The sequence below is a fragment of the Mytilus galloprovincialis genome, chromosome 1, assembly GCF_965363235.1.
Source record: "Mytilus galloprovincialis chromosome 1, xbMytGall1.hap1.1, whole genome shotgun sequence".
Lineage (NCBI taxonomy): Eukaryota > Metazoa > Mollusca > Bivalvia > Mytilida > Mytilidae > Mytilus > Mytilus galloprovincialis.
Genome location: NC_134838.1, coordinates 7,132,278 through 7,160,240, shown reverse-complemented (window position 1 = coordinate 7,160,240; position 27,963 = coordinate 7,132,278). Strand labels below are relative to the sequence as shown.

The 27,963-nt window shown below is 31.8% G+C and overlaps 1 protein-coding gene across 1 annotated transcript; it reads right to left on the bottom strand.

The window, feature by feature from the left end:
* Positions 1 to 348: 348 nt before the first annotated feature.
* On the bottom strand, positions 349 to 27,841 carry LOC143061729 (inactive rhomboid protein 1-like). The gene is made up of 13 exons (XM_076233772.1): positions 27,637 to 27,841; positions 24,769 to 24,824; positions 20,927 to 21,128; positions 20,321 to 20,437; positions 18,547 to 18,749; positions 9,940 to 9,966; positions 8,314 to 8,556; positions 7,526 to 7,637; positions 7,081 to 7,155; positions 6,565 to 6,726; positions 6,156 to 6,244; positions 974 to 1,040; positions 349 to 567 (listed from the first exon to the last, which is right to left on the bottom strand). The coding sequence occupies exons 2-13, from the start codon at positions 24,774 to 24,776 to the stop codon at positions 349 to 351; spliced, it is 1,524 nt and encodes a 507-aa protein (XP_076089887.1). The 5' UTR covers positions 24,777 to 24,824; positions 27,637 to 27,841.
* Between the last annotated feature and the right edge of the window lie 122 nt (positions 27,842 to 27,963).

The window sequence follows — 27,963 nt, the reverse complement described above, 5'->3', positions numbered from 1 at the left end:
AACAGGGCAAATGTGCCCTCCTTTTAAAATTTCATATGATTCTTTATTATTCCAGTAAAACTTTCAACAAGTGTTCTACAGTGATCCCAAGTCCCCAAGCTTTCATTTGATACAAAAACTACGCAGATATTCCCACTATTGACAAAGATACAGCTATGCGTAGGAACTATTTTGTTTAAAATATGTACTACTTTCTTGTATGTTCATTCCGACCGGGCCTGAACTAGTGGTTCTATACCTGAAAGGTATTCACCCTCAAACACAGAGGTAAGAGTTCTCATCAAGATCAATGGTCAAGACTGTCCCTTTTGTCAACTTGAGTCGAATTGTTTTATAATGTAAATCTTATTAAACCTCTTTAAACATGAACCTTACCTGAGAACACAGGAAAGCTTCATCATGATAGTATCCACGGAGAAAGTCACAATGTTCTCTTGTTGTTATCATACACTCTCCTTGTATACCATGACAACATGGCCGCCCTAACATATCACATGTCATGTGTCTGTCAGTTTGATTAATGATTCCAGAACGATTGTACCCTGGCTTTCTTGTGTCTAAACATAACTGAAAAAGACAAGTTAATTCAATTACAAAAGCATAAAAGACCATATCTAATGTACTAATCTTACATCTAAACAGAAAATAGTTGACCATAAGTTAGTCATGAATACTGTCTCATTTAAAAAAATGGACTTTTTATTGAAGGAAATTTAAATGTTTACATCATACTTAACACATTTGTGTACAAAAATCTAAAATATAAATGCAAGATATATAAGAAATTGTTTCCTAAAATAAAATGACATATGCTTTGAAGACCCATTGGTGGCCTTTGGCTTTTGTCTGCTCTATGGTCGGGTTGTTGTCTGTTTGAAACATTCCCCATTTCCATTCTCAATTTTACTCTGTATAGAAATTTATTAGAATCACCAATATAAAGTGTGTGTAATTTGGCAAGAGGTCAACTTACTGGCCATTCTGTCATATCATTCTTATTCCACTCAAATGGAGGGATGGAAGATGGTTTCTTACAGTATCTGTAACATAAACACAGTCACATGTTAAGAAACACAGAGTCAAAGAAGATTGCAACAGTGTAGTCAATGTTACATTCTGATATTCTAAAAATTTCCTAAGGAACATTACTGATATTTAAATAATCTATCTAATACATTTGATATCAGGTGGAAACCCGGTTGAAATAGAACAAAAGAATCGAAGCTCTTTGTTAGAGAAGGTGATAAATGCTGTTATGTTTACTATAGTAACAAATTTTTTTAAAGTTAATAAAAACAAATAAAACAAGTGAAACTGCTAGCTGCTCACTGATGATACCCCTGCCTCAAGTTGATAATATTAATAGTGTAAAAATATGCAAGTGTTCGGAAAACAGGAAGTCTTGAGTGATGAATCTGAAAACGCATCACACGGTATAGCTGAATTATATTGACCCTTAAACCAAATTTCAGAAATCCTTGTATTGTAGTTCCTGAGAAAAATGTGACGAAAATTTTCAACTTGGCTATCATGTGTAAAATCATACAAGTGTTAGGTAAACAGGAAGTTGTTGAGTGATGAATCTGAAAACGCATTACACGGTATAGCTGACTTATATGAAGCCTGAAACCAAATTTCAGAAATCCTGGTAGTGTAGTTCCTGAGAAAAATGTGACGAAAAATTTTCAACTTGGCTATCAGGTGTAAAAATGATACAAGTGCTCAGTAAAATGAAGTTGTCAAGTGATGAATTTGAAAATGCATCACACAGTATAGCTGACCTATATCAAGCCTGAAACCAAAGTTCAGAAATCCTGGTAGTGCAGTTCCTGAGAAAAATGTGACAAAAAATTTCAACTTGCCTATCAGGTGTAAAAATGATACATAGTGCAGTGACTGAAGCCAGATTTTTTGGAATTTAATCTCCCCACCGAACACACACCTACATAATATATCATTGGAAAGAGGAAATCGTGAACTATAATAATATGCCTGTCGTCAGGACTTGATGTGGTCACATTTTTTTAAAATTGAGGTCAAAGGTCATATGTAAAAATCTGTGAAAGTTTGGGAGGGTTTCAATTTTGACATTTTTTTTCTATTTCTAAACTCTACCTATATATAAATGATACTGTTTTGGCTTTAGTAATGTTTGTTTTTATACATAAACCTTAATCATTGAGATTTTTTTTTATCAAAAAAAATCCTAAAACGACATTTTATAAACAAAACTTCAAAAATCAAGTTTTCAACCTATAAAATGTTTAAAGCACCTTAACCTTATGAAAAATATCATTTTCAGGTAAAAATCAAGTGTCATGCAGGACAATACTTTAAAATTATTTTTTAAACTATCATAGTGGGTGAGTCATCAAAACAAACCCATAGAACACTACAGTCAAATATGACCTCAAATTGAATTTGCGGATACTTCAGTTTTTTTTATAGACTACTCGTTGCTTTTGGTTTTTTTTCACAATTATTACTGCTACCATAGTATCATCTTTTGTTGTGTATTTAACTCTCGTTAATATCTATTACTTTATAGGTTTTGTAACTATATCCCCCCTTTTATTCCTTGCAATGTACCCCAAACTTCAAAAGTATTCCATATAAAAAAAAGAAGATGTGATATGATTGCAAATGAGACAACTCTCCAAATAAGACCAAATGAGACATAAAACAATTATAGGTCCCGTACGGGCTTCAACAATGAGTAAAATTCATACTGCATAGTCTTCAATTCCCGAAATGAATAATATAAAACAAACAAAAACTCTAACGACCTGTTTAATGTACAAAATTAAAAAGAAAGAAACAAATATAGTATATAGAAACACAGCATTACCGTCTCGTGACTTGAAACAGACACATACAGATATTGGCGGGGTTTAACTTTTTTAAGGGCACGTCAACACTCCCGTGTGTACCAGTGCAACAAGCTTTATACCAAACCAACCGTTATCTCCATCATCTTCATTTTCATCAACCGTCACAAGACATGTTTTAATAATTCTACACATTTCACTCATGGCCACAGGTCTGCACATGACAGGTTCTGCTCAAAGCAAACACTTTATTTTGAGTTTTTCTTTACAAGTACAGACAAGGTATTGTAGGAAGTCCGAACACATTTGTTCCTAAAAAAAATACCAGCTTCAAACCATCCCTATCAATTCATCCAAGATTTTAAAAGAGATCTAAAAGGGGGTTTAGGAAGGTGTGATGACATCCATATGCTTGTCTGCAAAGATGCTGGGGAAACATTATACGAGACGTACGCACTATCTTGAATTCGCTCAATTTCATGGTTGGCAACACATTAGATAGCGTCGCACTTTACTTTAAGAAGCATAAAATCCATTGGCATTCAATGTTTCAACAAGATGTTTTGAACCAAACTCATGGTACATTTGTAAAGCCAATCCTAAATGAAAAGGAGTAAAACAAAAACGATTGCCTCAACAATTGCTTAGCATTTCCACAATTTCTCTGGTGCCATTTCCTGAGAATAGTCTTGGCTGTATGCATTTTCAAATTATTGACTAATACACAAAATGTGACGGAAGGCAAGTGATTGAGTTCCGTGTTGAAATTGAAGATATTTACTCTATTCTTTTTCCATTGATTTCTTAAGGTTTTTTTCATATTTTGGTTCCGAAATTTTTATCACTAATTAGTTTTATTAAATATTATATGCTTAAAATATTATGGGATAATTTTTATTACTACTATGAAGAGGAAACTAAAGTTTGAGTCTGAATTTGCAATTAAAATTACCTCAATTCAAATAGTCTAAACTTCGCAAATTTTATAGATTAGAAGAAAATAAAATACTGAATGGAATATTTTGACATATAAAAATAGCTTCAGGAAAAACTATTTCAATTAAATGTAAGCAAACATACACATGTTTTGATTTTGAAAAAGGGGGGTTGAAACTCTCCAATATACTACCAGTCATTAAAACGACTTTTTAGAAAAAAGTGACCGTACGAAATTCTGACGACAGGGCAAAAACTAAAGAAGACATATTTTTCTTTAAGTTAAGACCATTTTTAGCCGTGTGTTATTTGGGGAGATTAAACTCGAGATCTAGACGACTTTTTACACTTCTGTCACCGCACTAACAAGTGTTCAGTAAACAGGAAGTTGTCGAGTGATAAAACTGAAAACGCATCACACAGTATAGCTGACTTATATCAAGCCTGAAACCAAAGTTCAGAAATCCTGGTAGTGTTCTTCCTGAGAAAAATGTGACGAAAATTTTCAACTTGGCTATCAGGTGTAAAAATGATACAAGTGTTCGGTAAACAGGAAGTTGTCGAGTGATAAAACTGAAAACGCATCACACAGTATAGCTGACTTATATCAAGCCTGAAACCAAAATTCAGAAATCCTGGTAGTGCAGTTCCTGAGAAAAATGTGACGAAAAATATTCATGGGACGGACGGACTGACGGACTGACGGAAGGACAGACAGAGGTAAAACAGTATACCCCTTTTTTTGAAAGCGGGGGTATAATGAAGATTTTCAGCTCAATTACGAAGTATTTTATTTTAAAACACCATTTGCATAAGTTTTCAATTTATCTTTAACAAAGTTAAGCAGAACAATTAGATATCAAGTCGACGACATGGGTATCTGTTAAGTTGGATGTAGAAAATGCTTAACCTCTGATTTAAAAAAAATAATTACCACAGATGGAGAAATATCAATCTTTTAGTTCAGTAATTTTCATGTCTGCCCTTCCATTATGTGACTCAAGAAAAAATTCCCAAAAAATGGGTAACAATCGTATCGAAAAGAGAAAATTGAGTGTACCTTTTTATGTAAGGGCGTGTTTGAGTTGAATATTTCGTCTTGGAAACGTATAAAGCAAGAGTATTTGATACATCATCTCGCTTCAGATTCTATCATTTTTATATATCAAGGATACAGGTTTACTTTATAACATAAGAATTTCACAGTACTAAAAGATGAAATATATGGGTCAAGTGAAATACCTTTTTAATGAATCACCAAAACGGTGTAGGTGTGTTTGAATAGCTAATTTTTACTAAAAGTACTTGGCAACAGTCTTAAGTTGGATGGTAAAAATGCAAATCTTCAAAAAAACGTAATTTTCTTTTAGTGATAATTAGGGTTTATAATCTTCAACCACTGAATTTTTTTTAGTCTGCCCTTCCTCGAAATATTTAATTAGATTTAAAAAAAAAAATATTTATGAATATTCGAAAAATTCCACCTGACAACCGATCAGACAATAGTTTTAAGTTGACTCAATGCAGATGAAAACATCAACTTTATATGCTCATAAGCTAGTAGATACATTTGTCTTTTAAAATGCAACTGACATATAAGGATCACAATGGGGCTATGTGGATAAATTTATTTGTTTTCAAGAGCTAAAGCGCGTCATCACTACAATGGCTTCCATTTCTACGATTGTAAAAATGAACTGGCATAATGGGGAGATAATTTTTGAAGAAGTAGAATCCTGACTGATATATATATGACATTAATATCATTAACCTTTGATGAAATTTTGAAAGTTTGGCAACCTTTTTTCCACATTAAAGATTAACTTCTCTCACAATTTTGTGTAATATAATATTCTACTGTGTACAATATAAAAAGGTCATTATCCTACAACCTCATAATATATTAATATTCTGAATAAAATAATATATAGACAGTATTCAAAGATCAGGCATCCTCCTTGAAATCAACAAGCATTCTGTGAGTATTGCATGGCAATACATAGTCCCCTACTGGTTAAAAATTCTTTGTATTGGAACAAAATTCTATCTTGATCTTTTACTTGTCATGGTGTAAACTTTACAACAAATATCAAGTCAATATCTTCAAGCATGACAAAAAAAGTGTGAAAACTGATTTGACGGACAGTGTGCAAACCTAAATTTCCCTTCGATTTCGTTGTTAGTGGACTAAAAACAAAATTGATGAATTACAGAACACCATATCTGTATGACAGCCGCAAGAGACCCAAGCACTAATTGATAGAATTCATTCAATAAAACTGTTTAATGGTTTATTAATATGAATGCACTGTTCCTTTTACTAGCTTTCACAACTAATAAATCAAGAGTATATTTTAAGCAGAGTAAAGAATGATTCCACTATTAACTTACTTAGGATCTTGTCCACACACAGCACCAGATGTAAATCCTAAGCTCGATGGTTTGGTTTTATTCCACTTCACAAAGGTTGATATCAAATTCTGTAATCATAAAACCATATATTAAGTTATAACATTTGTTAACCAGAAAATCATAACATTTTAAACACAATTCTTATATCTGAGTTGTCAATTTGGAACTTTTAATAAAGTCACAAAACATTAAAGGGGAAGATTTGTGCTCCAGTCAAACTGGTTTCTTGTTTATAACTGATTCGCAAGTCTGAACATGTCCCGATACTTATCCTACATTAATTATAGAGATTAAACATGTCCTGTAAGAATCCATAGAGTTTTTACAGGTCATGGGAGATTCTAGAATATTAACGAGTTTAAGCATGTCCTTATACATTTGTACTTACACTACATTGAGATTCTACAGTTTGAACACATCCAGCCCCATCGTCCCTCACACAACACCCAGAAGTTCTTTCTTCTTCTCTATCTGCTTTTAATACTTTGACAAGATTTGGGTCTTTTCTCATACATGGAGAGTACTTGGCACCAAGATGAATCAAGTCATCCTAAAAGGAAACATTTTATTTTATAACACTCCCAGATTTTTTACACTTTTCACATTTACAAGTATCAAAAAATAAGGTTTAACTTCCTCAGGCAAGGTTGACCTAAGATAAATTTGGCTGTTAATATTAAGCTCCTTTTTGGTCATATGGCCCTTCAACTGTTTTGGTTCCTATACATCCTCGACTTTCAATATTGAGCTTTGAGGGTTCCTGATGAAGGAAAATCCAGAAAAGCACGTTAGAAGCATGAAATTCAGAGACTGTTGATTTCTAAATATATATATTTACTAAAGAGACTCTGTTGAATAATAAATAATTGATATCTATGTTGTCTCAAAAAAGTAGAAGATGTACCTGTCTTGGTCCTAGCCATATGTTTCCAAACTCTGACTTTCTAACCAGCTCAATGGATAAAGATGGTTTCAAAACCTGAAAATTGAAGACAATGCTATTTAATTTGTATTTATGCATTTAATGTATTGACTGTGTATTTTTATGTGATATACAGCCACTGACCATACACTGCCATGACTACAATACCTTAATTTGTAATGATTTGTAATTACTTCCATGAGACAGTCACTGAAAAAAATTCTACGTATTTATCCTACAAACATAACAAACAAATTGTTGTTCTTGTTATTTGTTGATAACTATAAAATGGTGAAAATACTTCTTCAACATCCCAATATAAAAGTCAACATATATTTAATTCTATCTCATTTCACAATGAACTATCATGATTGTGAATTTATTTATATTTAACAGGAATCCATCACAAAATATCCCTTAATCTTACCAGTTGTTCATCTTCCACTTTACTATAGTGAGGTCTAGCAAATCCATAAACTGCCACAGCTGCTATCATTATAACTACTTGTACAAAGGTGATGAAGTAAGAAAAATAGGGTCTGAAACATACAATATTATATGATTGAACATATTATCAAAATGAAAATAAACAGGTTCTAATATTTTATTACATTGTCTATCATCTTGATCATGGAAGTAACCTGCAACCTGCTGTTATTTGATAAGTGGAATTTCACATCCAGCTTTTAAAGTAGTATTCTTTATACAGTCTTTACAAACAAAGCAATAAAGATAGTGGGGAAACTGAAAATTAAGCAACTGTTTTCTTAATAAAGGGTACATGACATGAGTGTCCGCACCAAAATTCAAAAGAGATATGCGTTTTGTGGTAATAAGCCTTGTGTAAAAGTTTCAAACCCTTTGGTTAAGTCAAAGTTGGAGAATGGAAACTAATTTTGGGATATGATACCAATGTACAGATTAACAAGGGTTAAACTTCATGTCCCTTTTATAGCGAGGGCATAAAAAAAACATTTTTCATTTGGTCTCTTCTGGAGTGTTGTCATACCACATTTTCTAATTATTATATTAACATCATGTTTAAATTTTAAAACAACAAGACTATTTTAGTATAACTATGACTTATCCATTTTTGTTTCAAAGCTGTATTAGTGTTGAATTTTGTGGAAAAATATATCTTTAAATGAACTTCTTTATTTCAGTATACATGGTATACGTGGTAAAAGTTATTTTCAAAGAAATAATAATACAAACCGTTTATCCAAACTTCCTTCTTTTTTATTCTGTTTACATATTTTACAACAAAAGAAATCCTTGGCACTGTCACATAATTGGTCAAAAACTGCCTCTCTTTTCTTCTTCTGTATTAGAGCAGGGTTTGGTTTAACTTCACGTCTTATAAAAACAGGGATTCTAGCCATTCCAGGTGTACCTGAAATTCTTTCTGGAACCCTAGTCCTGATCACATGCAAGGGAATATCTGGTCCAACATCAACTCTGAAATTGAAACAGTTAAAACTATGCATCTTATTTCAAGAAAAAGAATTAGACAAACAATGTTTTAAAACAACCCTGAAATCTGTTCAACTTAATAGAAAATATATTATAATAATATAACTACATACATATTGATGACCAGTGATCTTAATTGTACATTATTTATTTGTAGATTTTGAATGTATCATCTAGATCAAGAATGGTGTTTCCTTAATAGAAAAAAAAAACAACTTTTAATTTCTAGAATAAGAACAACAATAGACTAGTTTATTGTATATCACATGTAACATGCACAGCTTTACCTCTTTCTTCTTTCAGCATCTTATTTCTTAATGTTATAGAAATTATTAAAATAAGTACATAGCTAGTTCTTAACATATCTGGATTATATTTTAAAGTTTTATCATACATAACCAAAATTTGCTAAATCAAGATCAATTACTATTTTATAGTAGCTTAAACTGCTATACATGAAACAAAACTAAATCTATAATTCTATGTTACATAAAATAAGATATTAATGTCAAAGCTGATGAGTTTTGTTTAAAGTTTCATTCATATAAATGATCATCCAAAAAAACATGCATTCTGAATGGATAGAGAGAGCATTAAATTATACCATTCTTTGCCTTATTAACAAATGTTTACCACGTGTGATAAAACTCCAAGATACCAGAAGTATTCATAGAAAGACAAACACACTTTGCAGGAAACTTCATCTTTCAATTTAATGTTTTCACTTAAAACCTTGAAAATCAAAAAGTCCTCTTAGTTCAATATGTGTTTGAAGAATGTACATAGAAAGCAAAGAGCCTTTAGTTTTTCTATTGTAGCACTTACAGTTAACTCTTATTTTGCATTCATGTGTGGGTTTTTTTCAACCAAAAACAAGATATTTAAAATTTTTTAAACCTTTCATTATCTAAAAAAAAGATTAAGACTTCTTTTATATTTAAACCTGGATAATTAAACCATGCGGCACAGTATATTATAAAAGAATATTGAGAGCATTTCCAGTTTTGCGTATGTCAGAGATTATTTACAAGCAGATTACCAGCCTTATAGAAATACACAATAAATCTAAAGTAAACAATTGTTAATATTTGTTTCTCAGAGACAGCAGATATAAATGTAATACATATAACTAAAGTTAATAAAATGATTTTATGATAGCTTCTAAAGAAATGTATTTTTAATATAATGGCTATTTTATGTGTATCAGTTCAAAGCTTAAAAAACATTGGAACAATGCAGCTCTAATAACATGCTTGGAGACAAATTCATTTCAAGACAAATATAATATATTTCATGCAATTCATAATGTCAGATCTATTTCAATCTAGATTCTTTGCAACAGAAAATTCAAATAATATATGCATTTACCTGGGTGGCAATATGGTTTCTTGAACCCTGAAATTTTGGGACGCTCAATTGAATATTAGAGTTAAAAAATAAAACCCGAGAACATCTTTCATAACATTGACTAACCAGATTCTTGAACACAAAAATATCTGTTGATAAGAACAACAGACAGCCAACTAAAAACTTTGTAACATAAGACATCTTTATACAAGTTATGATGTATGCAGTTCTTCTGCCTTCCGAAATTTAAATCTTTATACAAATAGTAAATGTGGTTGCTGTCTGCAAATTGTATTAAAGCGCAGGCCAGACAAATTTCACATTAAGGCTCTAAAATTTTGACTGTCTTACCCCTTAATATTAATGACAACAACATCAGTTTTTCGAAAAGTATCACTGGTTAGAGCTTTAAAAGTTCACATAAAAAAAATTGACGTGGCAGACTTTGACGTTTTGTTTAACAAAACAACAGTTGAACTGAAGTATCTATTGAGAAAAGTTGTGTCTGGTGACCCAAAACTGAAGTTATCTGTTGTCTCCTGTCTTCAAATTTTATATCCTTTTTATAATTACTTAATATATTAATTATCAGGCAAATCAGCTTCCACATGTCACATATGACTTTAGTCTAGACTTTTTTAAAGCCTCAATGTACAACTAATAAATATCATGAATCCCAAAACTGAAACTGGATATTCCTGATCACACAAAACTGTTCTGTACAACACTAAAAGCTTGATATAAACTATAAGCAACAAAAGAACATCTATCAAAAATAACAATGATGTTGAATGATATAAACTGTGTTAATATGTCATATATTAGTTGACCAATGAAATGAATGTGCATTACTACCAATATTAACATAACAGGCCCACTGTGTCACTTAGTAAGTGGATATGCTTTGTTTTTATTTATTTATTTTAAACACCACTTTCAATTTCCTAAGAAAACCAACAACCTTTGGTTGGAACACTGACAATCCTAGTCAATTAACTGATTTGTTTGATTCCATGTAAACTTTGTTTATATAATTGATTGATTGGTGATTGCTTTACACTGCATCAGCACAATAACACTATATTGTGGTAAAATGTATTTATATAAAGTCTATTATTTCTATATAAGCTTTAGATCAGTAATATACAGCTTGTGTGATCTACTTACAAAGAAGATGTGTACCTGATTAATAACAAAACTAACTCATGTTTTATATGGGAATACTACAATACATCCTCCTATCTACACTGAACACAAAATGTACCTCCTGTATATGCATATAGTTGTGCACTATTTCTATTCAAATGCAAGTCAGGATTTTGCCAAATTTAGTCTAAAATTGATGCCAATGAAATTGAGTTTTGATTTTTTTGGTCCAAAAACAACTGTTTCTTTTGACAAACTATATTCTATCCTATGTTAGTTTCCCATGGTCAAACATAACTCTCCATTTCTACATATATAGGAAAGTTTGTCATTGCAAGATCTCCTACAGTTTACACTTCAAATGGTACAAAACTTGCAAGAATAATATCTATAAAAAAAAATCTGCATCCTCTTCTGTTTTATATGTTTTATTTTTTTAGACTATAAAGTTTTTTAGATTTCTCATTCTGTTACAAAACATGGACTTTGATTTCTACTTGTGTGTTCATCATTGTTTATTTGTCAAAGCAAATTTTCATTCTATATATAAGAATGGAATGAAAATTCATAACAAAAGCATTTGAGCATTTCCAATTTATATTACTGTAATCAGATACTCTGCATTGTTACAAAGACAGAAGGAATTGGGAAACTTTTGTGATGTGGTTCTTGTACCCCTTAAAGAGTATCAACTTTCATTTGCTAGATTGCTAATTGCTAAACATGTAATACGATTAAAGCATCCCCCCCCCTTCCCCTTATATGCTAAAAGTGAATTTTTTTACAGGTATCAAGGTTATACATTATAACTACATTTCAATGTGTTTATTTACAGACTTGATTATCTAATTAGGTCTAAAACGGCTATTTTCAGGGCCAGGACAATCAGCTGGTTAGACACTCACTCGGTACCAACTTGGAGAAAAACAACAGGATGCCTATAACAACCAATTGAAATAATTGACTGTGAATAGAAGAAGCCAGTTGAAAGTATATATTTACAGCATCTATTTGAATAGTTATTTAAAGCTCGACTATTTTATTTATTACTTGGGAATGTACATAATTTTTCCGACTATAACCTTTAATTTGGCAAATCCTAATTTCTACTAACCGGATGACTTTTGCAAATTGCAGAAACCTATCGCAATATAAATTTATGCACTCAGTTTGCTTTATAATCTGGAATTCTAAATGCATTTATTTCATCTATCATATCTTTATATTTTGTTTCCTACATGAAGGCCTTTATATTCTCAACTCATATTTGAAGCTGTCTTGGCATGCAATTGATTGGGACCTCTTATGAAGAGACTTATTTTGAATTCATAAAACATCTCAAATTTTCAGGATTTCCTGATTTTACTTAAATCAATTCAAACATTCTACAGGGAAACTTAGTTTTGCCGAAGAATTTCTTATTTCAGAAGTTTATGAATACCTGTTACACACTTTCAAAATAACCAATGTATATAAAAAGGTATGTAGATATAAAAAACGCCAGACACGAGTTAAGTCTACAAAAAAACCTTCAGTTGCGCTCGAATGAAAAAAGTTAAAAGGCTAAATACATTACAAAGTTAAGGAATCTATTCCTTGGGTAGACAATCCTTAGTTTTTCGAAAAGGTCAAAGGTTATAATAGGACAGTGACTTAAAAAAGAAACAAAAGAGAAACAACTCGAGGTCAGAATACCGTTAGTAATGATGACCGTGCTTGAAAGTCACATGTAAAGCTCTTTCTGCCGTGTCATGAATTTAGATAACAAAAACGAAAATAAGCTTTCACGGGTGAATTTGATAGTATTACATGCAAGTAGTATTTTAGCGCACAGTAAATAGAAAGCATCTCACTGATACTCAGGAAAAGAATACGCATTTGCGTCATCACATATCTTAATCTAATATTGAATTTGAATGTCAAACGGGCCTACATTAAATATTTTGATTCCGGATTCATTGACATTTTATCCGGAATTTTTGAGAACGCAAACCGATAGTGTGCTTTTGAAATGTGATCTATAATGTGAATGAACCAAGACGTGTAGGATATAGTTGGACACACAATGAATACAATTTTCAAAACCGTACCATGATAGTACAAATATATAGATGCTATAAGGTTAAACTATTAAAACAAACAAACAAAAATTGAATTAAAATTTTATAATAAATTAAGGTTCCTGTTAGTATTTTTTTTTTCAGATTCTTTTGAATATTATATATAATATCAATAAACACGAACGTCAAGTATTTACGGATGGACATTTTATTTATCGAATGAATCTATGTTAAATTCTATCATTTCACTATGTGAATACATTACTACACAAAATATAAGCAAAGACTTCTAAATCCATTCTAACAGTATAAAATAATCAACATTGTCATTATGGTTGAAATTAAATTTAGTTGTGATTATTGTAAATTATTTTAATGGTTGTTGTGAGCTGCAAGGATTTAAAATCATGCTTTATGAATTGAAAACACACAAGTATTTTTATTCACAACCGTTTAATATTTAAATATTTAATAAATTGATCTTACTTTCCGTTTTATGGATATATTACAATACACAAAAATAAATGATAATTACTCATAAAACCTAAATACTGAAACGGTATGAAATATTTAACGTAGAAGTATAATGATTATTGTTTATACACATTTTTTTGTAGGATGCAAGAATTTATTTAGATTTAATTTTTATGTTTCCTTTACAAATGAGTATTTAAAAATACCAAAGCAGAGTATCTTGTCATATGAAATACTTATTTCTTAATTGCAACTCTGAAAATATTCTGATTTCAATCATTGTTAGTTTCTTCAGAAACATAAATACAGTATATATTTTGTATATATTTCTTTGATTCCGATTGTATTAAATACTTTTGATAAGAATATTATCTTTCTGTTTTCAGATCTTAATATTAATATTTTAACCAGAATGTTCTCTCCCGTAAGTCTATGATGAAATACACAGTAATTCCCTGGTTAAATCTTCAAACATAATTAGTTCACATGTTATCGATGCAACATACAATACCACGTTATAATTGACCCAGAAACACACAGTGTACAGTGGTCGTTTTAAAACAAATATAATTGCGTCGTCAAGGGCCATCAAGGCTCCATATGAAAGACATAGATAACAACCAGTTAAGACCTGTATAAATGACCAAAAACTTTTAGAGACGTTCCGAGAATTTTATTCTGACTTCGGGCCGAGAGATATCGAGTGGCCCATAGACACATCCAAAACTCGCCAACATATAAATCTTGTGCATAAACATTGATCATAAGTTATACTGAAATGCTAATGACTTACAAGTTGCACTTTGCAGATACAGCTGTTTCACAAGTCATACCTCTTTTGGGGAGATATATAATATTCATACTATGATTATTATAAATCTTCCCAAAAGAGGTATGACTTGTGACATTTTGTTTTGTTTATACACTGGTTCCCAGTTATGATCTCTATGTTTCATCTCATAGAGACAAAACTTGGGAATGTTTTGATTGCCAATGAGACAACTCTTCACAAGAGAATTGTCTGAATATTGATTTGGGTATGCTTAGCAGAGTACAATACAACTCCACAATGTTTCTATGAGCTATTGCTTTGGAAATTGGCATTGAAATAAAAATTAAACGAAAAATCAGAAAGCAAAAAAAACAAAGTATGAAGCAAATTAAATCAATTACTTTAAAGTTTGTAAACAGAAATATATATAATTTTCTAGATTAATAACTCATGTTTTTGTTCTTGGGTAAGTGGTTAGTCAAAACAATTTAAAAAGGGGAGACTACTCCATGCTCCTTCAAGTGGCTGAATGATTATATCAGTGATAAGTCCACAAACCCAAGATTAAGCAAAATGACAACATAAACTTCCATTTAACATGATTCAATATGGCTTACCTAATTTTTCTAGTATCAAGTCTGTAACATAAAGGGTCTTTGTCAAAATTTGTAAAGACTGATGGTAAAATTATACACATGCAATACAGAATTACAGATATCTAGTACCATCGTTGAATTTATATCAAAACTTAAGAGATCTTTATTTATAATCTTCATTTTTTAATAGGAATTAAAACCCATGTATAAGAACTTTAAATCAAAATTACTGAAAATCCTCAGTAACACAGTTCTTTTTACATTTAGAAAAACAAAAGGTTAAAAAAAATCCTTATCCCCTATTAACAGTAGGTAGTTATATAAAGCAATTACTGAAATTCCAAACACTAACATGACCCCAAGTATAGAAACATTTTGAGGGCTGCCTATTTACCGATCATTTGATTTATTAAATTTGCTGATACAGTAGATAAATCCACTGTCATCAAACATCTCTTTTACTCTTTTTGTTTTTAAATAAGTTCCAGTTTATTAAAATTAAAATTTTCTTTCCTTCAATCATAACTGAATATTGATGAAGAAAAGAAGCTCACACCCTGCATGCATCTTCCTCAATCAAAATATATCAGAAAATAAAGTCTTTTATAGCCGACTGTGCGGTATGGGCTTTGCTCATTGTTGAAGGTTGTACAGTGACCTAAAGTTATTAATTTCATTTTCATATGGTCTCTTGCGGATAGTTGTTTCATTGGAAATTATACCACATCTTCTTTTTTATATTAAAAACAATAACTGATAAGTAATTTCAACCCTCTTTAAGGTGGTACCTAACACCTGAACTAAAATTAATTTGGCTTGTTTAATTTTCTTAAAATTTTGACAAAGTATTTACTTTACCCTTTGACAAAAATATAAAAAAATCAAAAAAATTGAACCAACCGTTTAATCAGAAAAATTACACTGGTTGTATAGCAGCTTGACAAACACTAATTTTGATCATTGAGAAGCTTAATATTCCATTTAAAACACAACGTAATAAAAACGTTTAGCTGATTTTACAGAGTTATCTCCCTGTAGTGTTAGGTACCACCTTAAATCCAACAAACTTATCATCAATCAGTTCACTGCTTAATTTTATTTTGAAAGATTTGCAATATAAAGGAATAAGTCAGACACAGAAACATAGAGGAATATGGTCCTGCTGTATTAATTATCCCAAGAAACAATTATATAACAACCCTAACTTCAACAATTCAGCTGGTCCATCAGTCTTCAAGGTTACCAACTTGAATGACAACCTAGAAGTTGCAATAATTGTTGTTCTTAGAAAACCTCCACTTGTATTTCAAAATATATAATTCCTTTAGGAAATTTAGAAGTAGGTGTCTGATAGATCATAAATGTCCTCTCAACATACAACTTGTAGTGAAATTCATCTGTTTGCAAATATTCTGCTTCCAGAAAGTTAGCACCTCAGTTTTCTAGCAGGGCAGGCAAGACAAACATTGTCAAGAAGGCTATAAAATTCACACCTGGTTACAGGTATAACAAAATGTTACAAATGTTTTATAACAAAATATTGAAACAATGAAACATGCACCATTCCTATAACAGCTAGCTGATGTAAAACACCATATAATAATTCACATAAATATACATCACTCCTTTTATATATTGTGTAACATATTGTATGTTGGTATGTTTTATATAATTCATTTTCATTCTTTATAATTCTATTTATAAAGCCATGACAGCAGCAATCAATATTTACCGACAACAAGTTGTTAACTGATCTGAAGAATAAGATTGTCTTTGTTGCATCAAAATAATTAAATGATTTTTATCTATTGTTCCATTAGTCATTGTTAGTTGTCTTGAAAATTTAATCACTGCAAATTTACCAGGTCAAATGTAGATTTGAATTCAATCAGCTCTTGAAATGATCATGTAACTATTGACAGTATTGTCATTAGTTTTGGTCAATATACATCCTCGACAAGACCCATTTTGTCATCCATGCCCAGTACAGATACTGAGTCAACATATTCTACTACTAAGATTGATTGGTTTCTCATCCAGAGTGCACTAAGAGAACCACTGAACTTTCCTTTATATGAAAACCGACAATCTTTGTGAATTAGGATTGGAGTCAAACGCTACAGCCATGTGTGAGACTAGAGCTCACAACCTCAGTGTTTACAGGCTAGTGATACATTAGTTGAACTTCTCAGACCACTTTTGCAATTCATGTCCTTTTACAATAAGGTCTAGAGTCAGAAAAACTGGAAAAGTACTGTATGTGTCAAAAATTCAGTCTGGGTTCAAGTTGTAAGAAACTTGTCAATCACAATTTAAAAAGATTACAGACTTAGGTTGTTGAAAAACTACATATCATATTAAGACCCATTCCAATATGCCCAAGGCCATAAAACAAACGAGCAAAGAGTCAATCCTTTATTGTCTTTCATGACAGCACAAAATAAAACAATTTTTATCCATAGATAATATATTTATGCATGAATAAATTGAAATATGAGATCAATTAAAAGAATTTAATTTATAATTTAAACATGAACAATAAACCAAAAGTATATGTTTGACATATTCTATAACATTTCAAACAAAAACAGATCTAAAATAAGCAAATATTGCCTATTAGATTTGATTCCACCGATAGTGTGAACTAATAGACAAATATATAGGCAATATCTCAATAAAAAAAAAGCCAAAGAAAAAAGGCCAAAAAATTAAAAAGTATCATATGCAAAAGGTGTATAGAGCCTAAGCAAAAGATTTAAAAAGCCTATAAGAAAACAAGTACAAAAAAGTTGTACTTTTGTCAAGCCCCTAGAATCTATTATATCAATAAAATTCTGCTGAGAGAACAAAATGTAAGTCTACGTCATGTTTATTCCAGTCAACAAGCTGTTTTTGTCTGAAAGTAGTTGCTTTAATTAATCTTACTGAATATTTTCCCAATAGGATCCTTTGAAAAGCAATTCCTCAGTTGACTCAGAATGGAATTGAGATCAATATCAATATAGGCTAAGTTCCACTAAAAATTATTCTCATAAATTTTTGTTTCCCATTGTTTATGGTGAATTCATGATTAAACATTGGTATCGACATTAAAAATGGTGATTAAACATGGGTGTCAACATTAAAAATGGACTCTACTTTCTCCTAAAGAAGCTTCATGTTTATCTTTTAATGAGACAATATGTAAGGCTATGTTCTCATGTAAAGATTACGCTGGATTTATGAAAGTTTTTTTTAACAAAGTAAAGACTCCTACTGTTGTGTATGTAGACATGTTATGTGTAAGATGGCTGAATTTTTTGACAAACTGGACAATTAGTAATGCAATATTATATTGTATCAGTAAGTATGCAAACATTTTCTACATATAACATCATAGCTCCCAATACCCTGTGTTAAACAAAACCTAAAGAATGTATAAAACACATATCACAAGATTTAACATGTATTAAAACAATAAATATGGTAACCAACAGTGAAAATGACTTCTTAAGTTTTTTCACTTGTTCTATTTTCAGTTTACAGAAATGTTTTACAGAGCATGTTATCTGTGCTAGAAATATAACGTAAACAGCCTTACTCATCGTGTTCTTCTTCTTCTTCTTCTTCTCTATGACGTGACATGGGCATATCAACTTCATCAAAGTTCTTCTCTCCTCTTCCCTTCTCACCTACTTCTCTCGGACGTTCCATAGCCATGTCCATGTGACTTTCTCCTTTACCATTCCTTTCTTCAGGGGTTTCATCTTTCCTGATTTCATCATAAAACAAATCTTCTTTTAACTGTAAAAATAAAACTCAATAAATAAAATCATATTTTAGGATTTCATTAATCTAAATTGACCATAATGTAATGCAAATGCTTTTTTATTTCATATCCACTCGTTTTTCACATTGAAGGAAAATATCTAGCTCAACTTTTCAAGTGATAAATATTCAAAGTGTTATCATATATGAAGTGAAAATTGATAGATTTTAATGCCACTTTAAACCCTCGCTTTTGGGCTATTTCTTGGCAGCCAGTTTTTATTGATAAAGGAAGCCGGAGTGCTGGAGAAAACCACTGACCTTAGATAGGAAAACTGACAATCCTAGCCAATTAAGATTGTCAGGGGTCGAATTTACATGTAAGCTTTTTTTGTGTACAGGCCAGACGGACCAGTGGACTGAAAATCTACTGGTCCGGCTCCAAATCTACTGGTCCTGCAAAAATGACAATCATTTGATACACACTTATATAAATGATAGATGGTTACTTTTATTTTATTGCTTTCTTTTATATATTTAAGACAAGAAAAAGAGAGAGTCTTGATCCTGATTTTGATAAAGGCTTTGATAATCTCAATGACTTTCTAATAATTTTCCCTGCCTTTGATTCCTCTGGTGGTTTTCTCTCCTTTGTTCCTGTAGATTTTTAATGCTGTTTTTATTGTTAATGAGCAAGCACAAACGAGTACAGAATCTAACTTAAAATTTGAAGATCTGTTACAAAACTACATTTCATATCAAGGTCTGTGATTGTAAATTATCCACACTGTCTTCACGCTTAACTCTATCCTACAGCCATGGCTAGTAAAATTGCTGTCGTCTTGTGAAAGTCTTATCTACAAGCCAACAGAATTCAACTAAAAATTTGTTAAAATTCAGCTTTGGGCTTGTGGATTCAAATATTTGGCGTGAAGACTGTTCACATGTCAAATACTTTTTAACTTATACAATTTATTACATTGCAATTGAATATATAATTTAACCATTCATGATCCTTTTCCCAGGACATTTGACAATAACATTTCCTTTTTTCAATTTCATAAACTTTATTCCCATCTTCCCTTTGAATGTCACTAATTTTATTTTTTTGTACGACAGATTATAACTCCTTCCAAAAATTTCCATATTTTGTGTTGTTGTGAAGGACGCTAACCCCAGATATAAATTAACTTGACCATTTGTAATACATAGTACCCCCTCATGGTTTAATTGTTTTGGCAGGTAAACGTTAAATTGTAAACAAACTAAGATTGTGATACAATCAATGATTTTTATTGAAAAATTTCTACTGGTCTACAGCTGACAAAATCTACTGGTCCGATGTATTTCAACTGGTCTCAGACCACCAGACCAACGCTAATTTAGACACCTGAGTCAAGTACACCCCAACAAGCGGGGTTTGAGCTCACAACCTCAGTGTTGACTGGCTGGTGATTACAGTAGTAACTACTTAGACCACTCGGCCAGGTGACTACTTCTCCTAGAGGAAGTGAAGATGAATAAGTACAAAAAAATTGGTAGAACAGACAGGCAGACAAATAAGGTCATTGCAATATACCATGTATGAGTGGAATCACAATTATTACCTTGGTTACATCAGCAGGTGACGGTTCAGGATACTTCTCTTTGTTATTTAGATCAGCTGGTGCAAAACTTCTCATTTTCTCTTCTACATTTTGCTTTCCACTTTTATTTTTTGCTCCCTGAAACATATATATATATAGAGAGAGATAGAGAGATAGAGAGCAAATTAAAAATTTTGGTAAAGAAATCCTTAACATTTTTTAGGACTGTAATCAGCCATTTTAGTTACTGAAATTGAAGAGGGAGTCCGCATTTTTTTCAAAACTGATAATTTACCTAATCCATATTATAAATATGCCATTTATATTAAAAAATCCATTTACTGAGAAATACCAAAAGAAATGATTTCTTTTCATAACATTAACTGGAATTAACTAGATTGCCCTTGTTTTTAATGGTTTGTAAAAAGTAAAAAAGTCAGCAGGGAATAAGCTTATACAATATAATCTACAAAACGTAATGGGTTATTTGTTTAGACTCCTGCATGCGTTTTTGTTTTTTGAACTGCAAAATATATCTTCAGGACATATGTTCAGCTCCATATTATTTCTTAGTATGTTTGAGTCAAAACTGTCAAAGTTTTTTTTATTAAGTTTTTGTAACCTTACCACAGCTTTTCCAACAATCTGAAATAAAGACTCCCTCTTCCTTGGTTTACACTCTTTTCTGCCAACACAACTTTTTCTCCCAAAATCCACTTCATCTCCTTGGCATTTCAGATCTGTTCTATAGCATTTTTCTCTTCTTTGTCTGTATCTTTCTTTGGTCCCCTCATCAATTTCACCACCAACACCCAAAAAACGTGCAACACTAAAATAAAAATTGAATTTCATGAAATCCTTTTTTGATTTGTAATACCCAAAATAATATTATCGATCATTGTTGAAGGACAAATGAAATAGCTTTTGTCAAAAAACCAATTCAAAATGAATATGATTGAAAATCCAGACCAGACACCGTCACAATAAATTAATTTGCTTCATATCTTGCACAGAAAAAACAACTTACTGACTAATGAACATGATGAATAACAATGAGTTTGGGCTTCTTTAACATTAAACATGTTGAATATTATTGTTAGTTCTCTGTTTTTAAGGTAAAGATGGATGATGGTAATTGATATGGTCTGCTGTACTGTGCAGTATTTTTTACAACTCAAACTCTCTGTTTACTTATTGATTTTTATACTTTTTTTCAACTGAATTTTAAACTGCTTATATTTTTCTTTCTGTAAATAGAAGTGTACTCTTTCTTCATGCAACTATTTTTGTTGAAATTTACAATAAAACATTTTGAGTCACTAAATAAACTTTCAAAAGATCTCAAAATACATGTTTAACACCCCCACATTTTTTAAGCCAGTCCCGAGTCAGGAGCCTCTGGCCTTTGTTAGTCTTGTATGATTTTTAATTTAAGTTTCTTTTATATATATTTTGGAGTTTGTATGCTGTCCATTATCACTTAACTAGTATACATTTTTGTTTAGAGGCTAGCTGAAGCACTTTTCTGGTTGAAGGATTTTCTGGCTGCATTGAAGACCTATGTGTGGCCTTCAGCTGTTATCTACTCTTTGGTCTGGTTGTTGTTGTTTCTTTGACCTGTTGACACATTCCCCATTTCCATTCTCAATTCTATTTCATATATCCTTTTGTAAACCATGGTTTTTCATTGTGGTAAATATTTTTTTCTGCTTGCCATGCAGGAATCAGGTTTGTTTGTAATAGCACATTTATTTCACTTTTAATTTAGTGATTTTTTTTTAAATGTTAGTTAAAAGTTCATTCAAATTATCCATGCAACAATCACAAATATGGATTTATTCTGTTTTATATCAATTTGTTTTCTAATTTCCATAGACAAATCAATTGGTTTTAGTACTAAAAGGATATAAAACATTTAAGAGATTGAGTTAAAAAAAAGTGATATTATTTAGATTAAGGATCCTGTTACATTTTGTTAAAAGACTATATATACATGATATAGGAAGTGACAAAAAAAAGAAGTTTTTAACAACCTTGACAGGCTATACAGCTCTTGCACGGTTGGTATAGGAAGAGAGTAGAAAGAATAGACCACTTTCGAGTTTGTCCTTCAACGTAAAAGAATTCGTCAATTATACTTTCCTTTATGAGGTCATTTACCAGATAGAGTGGATCACCTGTATCCCTGCACTATTAATGTTCATCAAGCGTCTCAAATGATCGTTGTTGTGAAGGATAAACTAGAAATAATGTTTGTTCCGTATGTACTTAATAACAATTCCTGATTGTCAAATATGAGAATTTAATTTGCTGAATAATTCATGCAATATAGCATCATATTTTTCCAACCACACGCCTTATTTAGGAACAGAAGTGAATGCCCCTAAACACACAAGTGATGTTCACTTAAACCAAAGTCATTGACTGAAATTCATCAAACTTAAGAGTTGTCTATTAATTTTATTTACCAACTTAATCTAAGGCAATGATTTCAAATGAAGACAGTGCATCAAATTTATAATTAGTTGTAATGGTGCAGGGTTTTTTCTGGGTATTTTTGGAAAAAGGACCCTGGCCAGTTTTGGGAATTCTTTAACGCGGTTTTTAATGAAATTGGGAAAAACAACCAATATACCAGATGTTAGTTTTAGTGTGTTTAGTTCATTAATTTTTATTTTTGTTGGTGAAAATAAATTAAGGACTACACCTTCTTTGTTTTTTTTAAATATAACTACCTGGCATTAAAGTTTATTTGAGTATCAAAATAATGAGTTTTAACTTCTTAAAGGATTGTTACATCTTTTTTAGATTTTGACACGAAAATTTGTGAACTAAAATATTTTGAGTTCTGTATAAAATATATCCTGTTTCTATTTTCTTTTTTATATATCTTTGCGTTTTCAATTTTAGTGTTGCTATGATAGCTGTCACATGTTTGGTTCTTTTCATTTTTTATTTACTGTATTTGATTGACAAACCCGGAATTATATACTTGTCCGTTTCCGGATTTGATCTGGTTTTAGTATTTTCCCACACTTCCTGTTTATTTATGGAATTGTGTGTGGGTTCGTGGTCTAGTGGTTAAGACCGATGGCTACAGTACTGAAGGTCCCGAGTTCGATTCTCATTGGAGACGTCGAATTTTCAGTACACCAGTAGGGTGATTTTTACCCTCCCACACACATCTCTGGTATCCAGACCGAAACTAGATTGGATACTTCGGGGGCCTCGGTAGGTCAAAGTTGTTCCCAGCTTGACCCGGAGATTAATCTTCTGAAATCTCTTCGGGTTGTCTGTTCCCGCCCAGAAGCCCGGTGGTTCTCTCCGAGTACTTTGGCTTCCTCAACCATAATAACAGACTTCCGAGTGTCCTACATGCTCCCTTGGGCTGTGTTGGGTGGGGATTGTTCTGGTGGTGGGATAATATTGTAAAGGACACATCTCCATTAATTCTTAGGGAGTGTACATGGATCCGCTGTATCCTTGCAGTCAATCAAGGGGTGCTTCTCAACTGGCCGAATCTCGAAGTACATACATATGTCAGCCATCGTTTGTCATAAGCTGGCTCTCGCCGGACTACTACACTATGTTCATAGACAGCCAGTGAGGTCCGATCTATTGTAGAATCTGATTAGTCGTCCAATCAAATTGTGTGTATTATACCGCACTTCATTTTGTAAATTGTAAACAATACTACAATCTCTACAATGTTATTGTAAATCAGAAGGAAAAGTCTTTTTTCCTACATCAGTTTTATAAAACATTTATTTCACAGGTTAAAATGTATTGCCAAAACCATAGCCTTCAGTTCAAAAGTTTCCATTTTGTATGACGTCACGTTGATGTGCCTAAATCATTAAGTTTAGCGGACTTTTATTTTTGCATCAAATAAATACCTGTTTCGATATTTTTCCCTTTATGTAATACAATAGATTAATTCACTTTAAAATATAAATTTATTTACGCATTAATCATTGTTAATTAATGCTTTTCTATGCACCAGAAAACAAATTATTCTGTTTGTTTTCATGTTCTGATATTGTACGTTGCTATGTAACAAAGTATCGTTCAATCTCGTTCAAATCTCCAGGGCAAAATTTTGCCCTTAACAATTGGGTCATACCGGTTGTTTGAGTGTAGCGAATACAAGCGGATTCCAGTAAGTGTATGACATTCAATATGTTTCAACTTGGATTTACACATTACTTGTTGGCGATTTTTTACATAAAGCTTGCGGTTGAATAAAATAAACATCTCTGTTATGAATAATAAAGATGAAAATGAATTTTGTGATCATTTGGGAATTTTAAATTGGGAAAAATGTAGGGTATTTGCCATTGGGAATGGGTCCGAAAACCGGACCCTGTGGAATGCTAGAAAAATCCATGTGGTGTTAACTTAACTCATCAGCTCTGAAGCAATCAATTTGGTGAAAAAAATTAAGGTACTCATGGACAAAGAGGACTTACCTTTGCATCTTTGGCTTAGAACTTTAAGTTATCAAAGGTTTTGCTCCAATTTTTACCTGAAATGTAAAAAAAACTGTAAAATTGTCTCTTTAGAATGTATATACACTGACATGTATATTATGCTTTACAATAACAGCAGGAACGAAAAAAATGCCAGCATTTAACTTTCATACATGTATATCTAGCTCGGTGCTTTGCTTTTGCGCCAATTGGCATTTCATTTGCGCCACAAACCATATTTCATTTGCGCCAAAAATAAAACCTTTCATTTGCGCCAATAATACAGGTAAATAAAGGTAAATAGTATTCATTTTTTTTTCTTTCAGAAAACACTTTAAAAAATGAATACATTTTTTTTGGCATAATAAAACATATTCCTCAGAATTCAGGCATCTTAAAATCATACACAAGGTATATTAAAACTTCGTTAAAACACAGTTCTGTTACTTTGACCATATTTAAAAAGTAGTAAAATTGCAAGACAGTTGTATGCATGATGAGTTCATTTTATACACTATAGTAAATTTATAATTCTGTCCATATCAGTTGTTATTATGGCTTTGCGACAAGTTTTATGGAACACCTAAACGATTTTTAATATGATGCATATGATAAGCTATATACCGTTTGTGTGATCATAAAAAAATACAGACTTATTTCCTCTATTGGACTCTGAACTGACAATGTCCATCTATACACCTCAAGCATATAAACATTTAATAATTTTAAACCTTAGTTTTGTATTAGAAATTAGTATGAACAATCATCCAGGAGAAATACTGTAAAAACAAATCTTATTCAAGAAAAATAGCAAAGAATATTCAACTGTTCGGTTATATTTTATTTAAAATTACCTACGAAATGGCGCAAATGAAGTTTTTTTATTTGGCGCAAATGAAATATAAGATTGTGGCGCAAATGAAATATAAGATTGTGGCGCAAATGAAAGATTGAATTTTTAAAAAATTGGCGCAAATGCAATGCGCCCATCTAGTTGATGCCAGGTCTTAAAAGTTTTCAAACTACAGATGTTAGTCTGTACTCAGAGTAGTTTTTGAGGTGTAAATACAGCCATTTTTCTACATTTGTTATGCCCGCGTCACACTGTCCCGATTTTTATATACGATGGACACCCGAATGCGAAAATTGTAAGTTCGTACGAAGTTGGTCCCGATCTCGTTAAAATACCAAAAAGTGACCGAAACAAGTACGATGAATAACGAAGTTTATACGATGGTGCCGACATTATATACGATAGCAAAAGATGGACATACGAAGGCTACACGATGGATCACGAAGGCTACACGATGGATTACGAAGGCTACAGGATGGAATATGATGATGGCGCGAGGGCCATACGATGTCTAAAAGACGTCGTGTACACAGGAAATTGGTTGCTCATTTTTTTACCTGCTGGTTCTAAAGACAATATTAAAGGTATTTCCAGTTACTGAATGTTTTGGTTGATTTCTAAAAAAAATAGTTTATGTATCAAATATGCATATTCAATTTACCATTTTCTGCATGTGTCATATACAAATATAGTTTCCATATTTGTCCCCAATATGTTACATACGAGGGGGTGCCACGCTCGGCATTGCCATGTATGAACTGTAAAATGTGTGCACTAGTCTGAATAATCACCCATAATTATGCCCATGTTTACTGATCTATCTTAAAGGTAAGATAATGGGTTCGTTGATCCCTTTTATTCAAAAAGAGCTCTTTCAAGGAGAATATCATAATAATATAGACAAAAGGAAGGATGTGGGGAAAACAACAAATGCGGCAAAATATGACATATAGAAAACAAAATGGTTATGGAGTAAAGTTGGTTTCCCTATATACGTGTACCTGCAGTGTTGTTGTACGAGGCACGTTTATGATTTTCATTATGTTACTTGATATGATAAATTGACAAAAAATAATATTTTACTTGTAAAAGTAAATCCAGAGCCTGTAATAGCTGCTCTTCTTGTTCTATTTGAATTAATAGAAACAACGCTGTCGCCTTTCTTGTTCTCATAGAATCATATGATATGAGCTCCATGTTTTGTGAACGTCTTTCTTAACTGTCGTATTAGACTGACCAGTGCATATCGCGCATGGCACTTTAAATGTATTCTAACTTACATTTAGCTGGATTTATTGACGTCGTAGTTCCACCTTGTCGCCTTCGTACTTTTATTCGATGGCAACACGACGGGATTACGAGGTCTTCACGAAGTCGTGTTGCCATCGTAAGACCTTCGGGTAGCTTCGTGATTCATTCGTGTAGACATCGTAATGTTAATACTGCCCGATAGAAACGATGGAAACACGAATGCAATACGATGTTCAAAGATGCATTCCCGGTGACGTTACGATGGTGAGGATGGTTATACGAACTCAATACGAACCCTCAACATCGGACGCACCTTCAGAGATTTTTTAACATGTTAAAAAATTTAGAACCCTTCCCGAAGTTGTCCCCGAAGGCTAGAAAAAGTGGCCGATGGTTAAAGATGGTTAAAGATGGCACTACGAATAGCCCGATCTGGATACGATCAGTCCCGATTTTGAAAATTTTCATAATCGTGTTGCAATCGGCATAAAAATCGGGACAGTGTGACGCGGGCATTAAGATGACACCTGCGGTTTTTGTTATAACTGAAATTGTATTGAGTTGTCTTCCTTTAATAACACTGAGTAATCAAAATTGTTTTTCAAGTGCAACTGTTCATCCTATTAGAATAACAATATAATCAATACACAACCAAGCCATTTCTTACCATAACAGTGAACTATATTTTTTTTTCTTACAGTAATAATTTTACTGAAATAAACCGAAACTAACTAACTTGGCTTGGCTAATGAGGCTATACCTACATTTGTGTTAGATTTTGCCAAATCCTAGAACTTTAACAAGGAATTCGGCATATGCAATTCTTTTTCTCCAATTATTATGTTCACCATTTAAGAACAGGAATACGAAAGACGTTTACTGCAAATCTACTTTGCTAAATAATGTTCGTCAACTTTCGGTTTACCATTTTTGGCAACTTTGCTTCCAGGGGTGCGCTTTTTCAAACATACGCAGTACTTTCATTTTGGAGCATCATGAAACCATGCACTTCCATCGTCTATTTACATTTTAACAATGGTTTTACTTGAGATAAGATATAAAAAAATAATTGTAGAAAATAAAAAACATAA

Coding starts and splice junctions, on each gene's coding strand:
- LOC143061729 (XM_076233772.1), bottom strand. Junction 20,438..20,926: donor AGATTGTTGGAAAAGCTGTG/GTAAGGTTACAA, acceptor TATATGTTTCAG/GGAGCAAAAAATAAAAGTGG. Junction 6,245..6,564: donor CTGTAGAATCTCAATGTAGT/GTAAGTACAAAT, acceptor TTATGATTACAG/AATTTGATATCAACCTTTGT.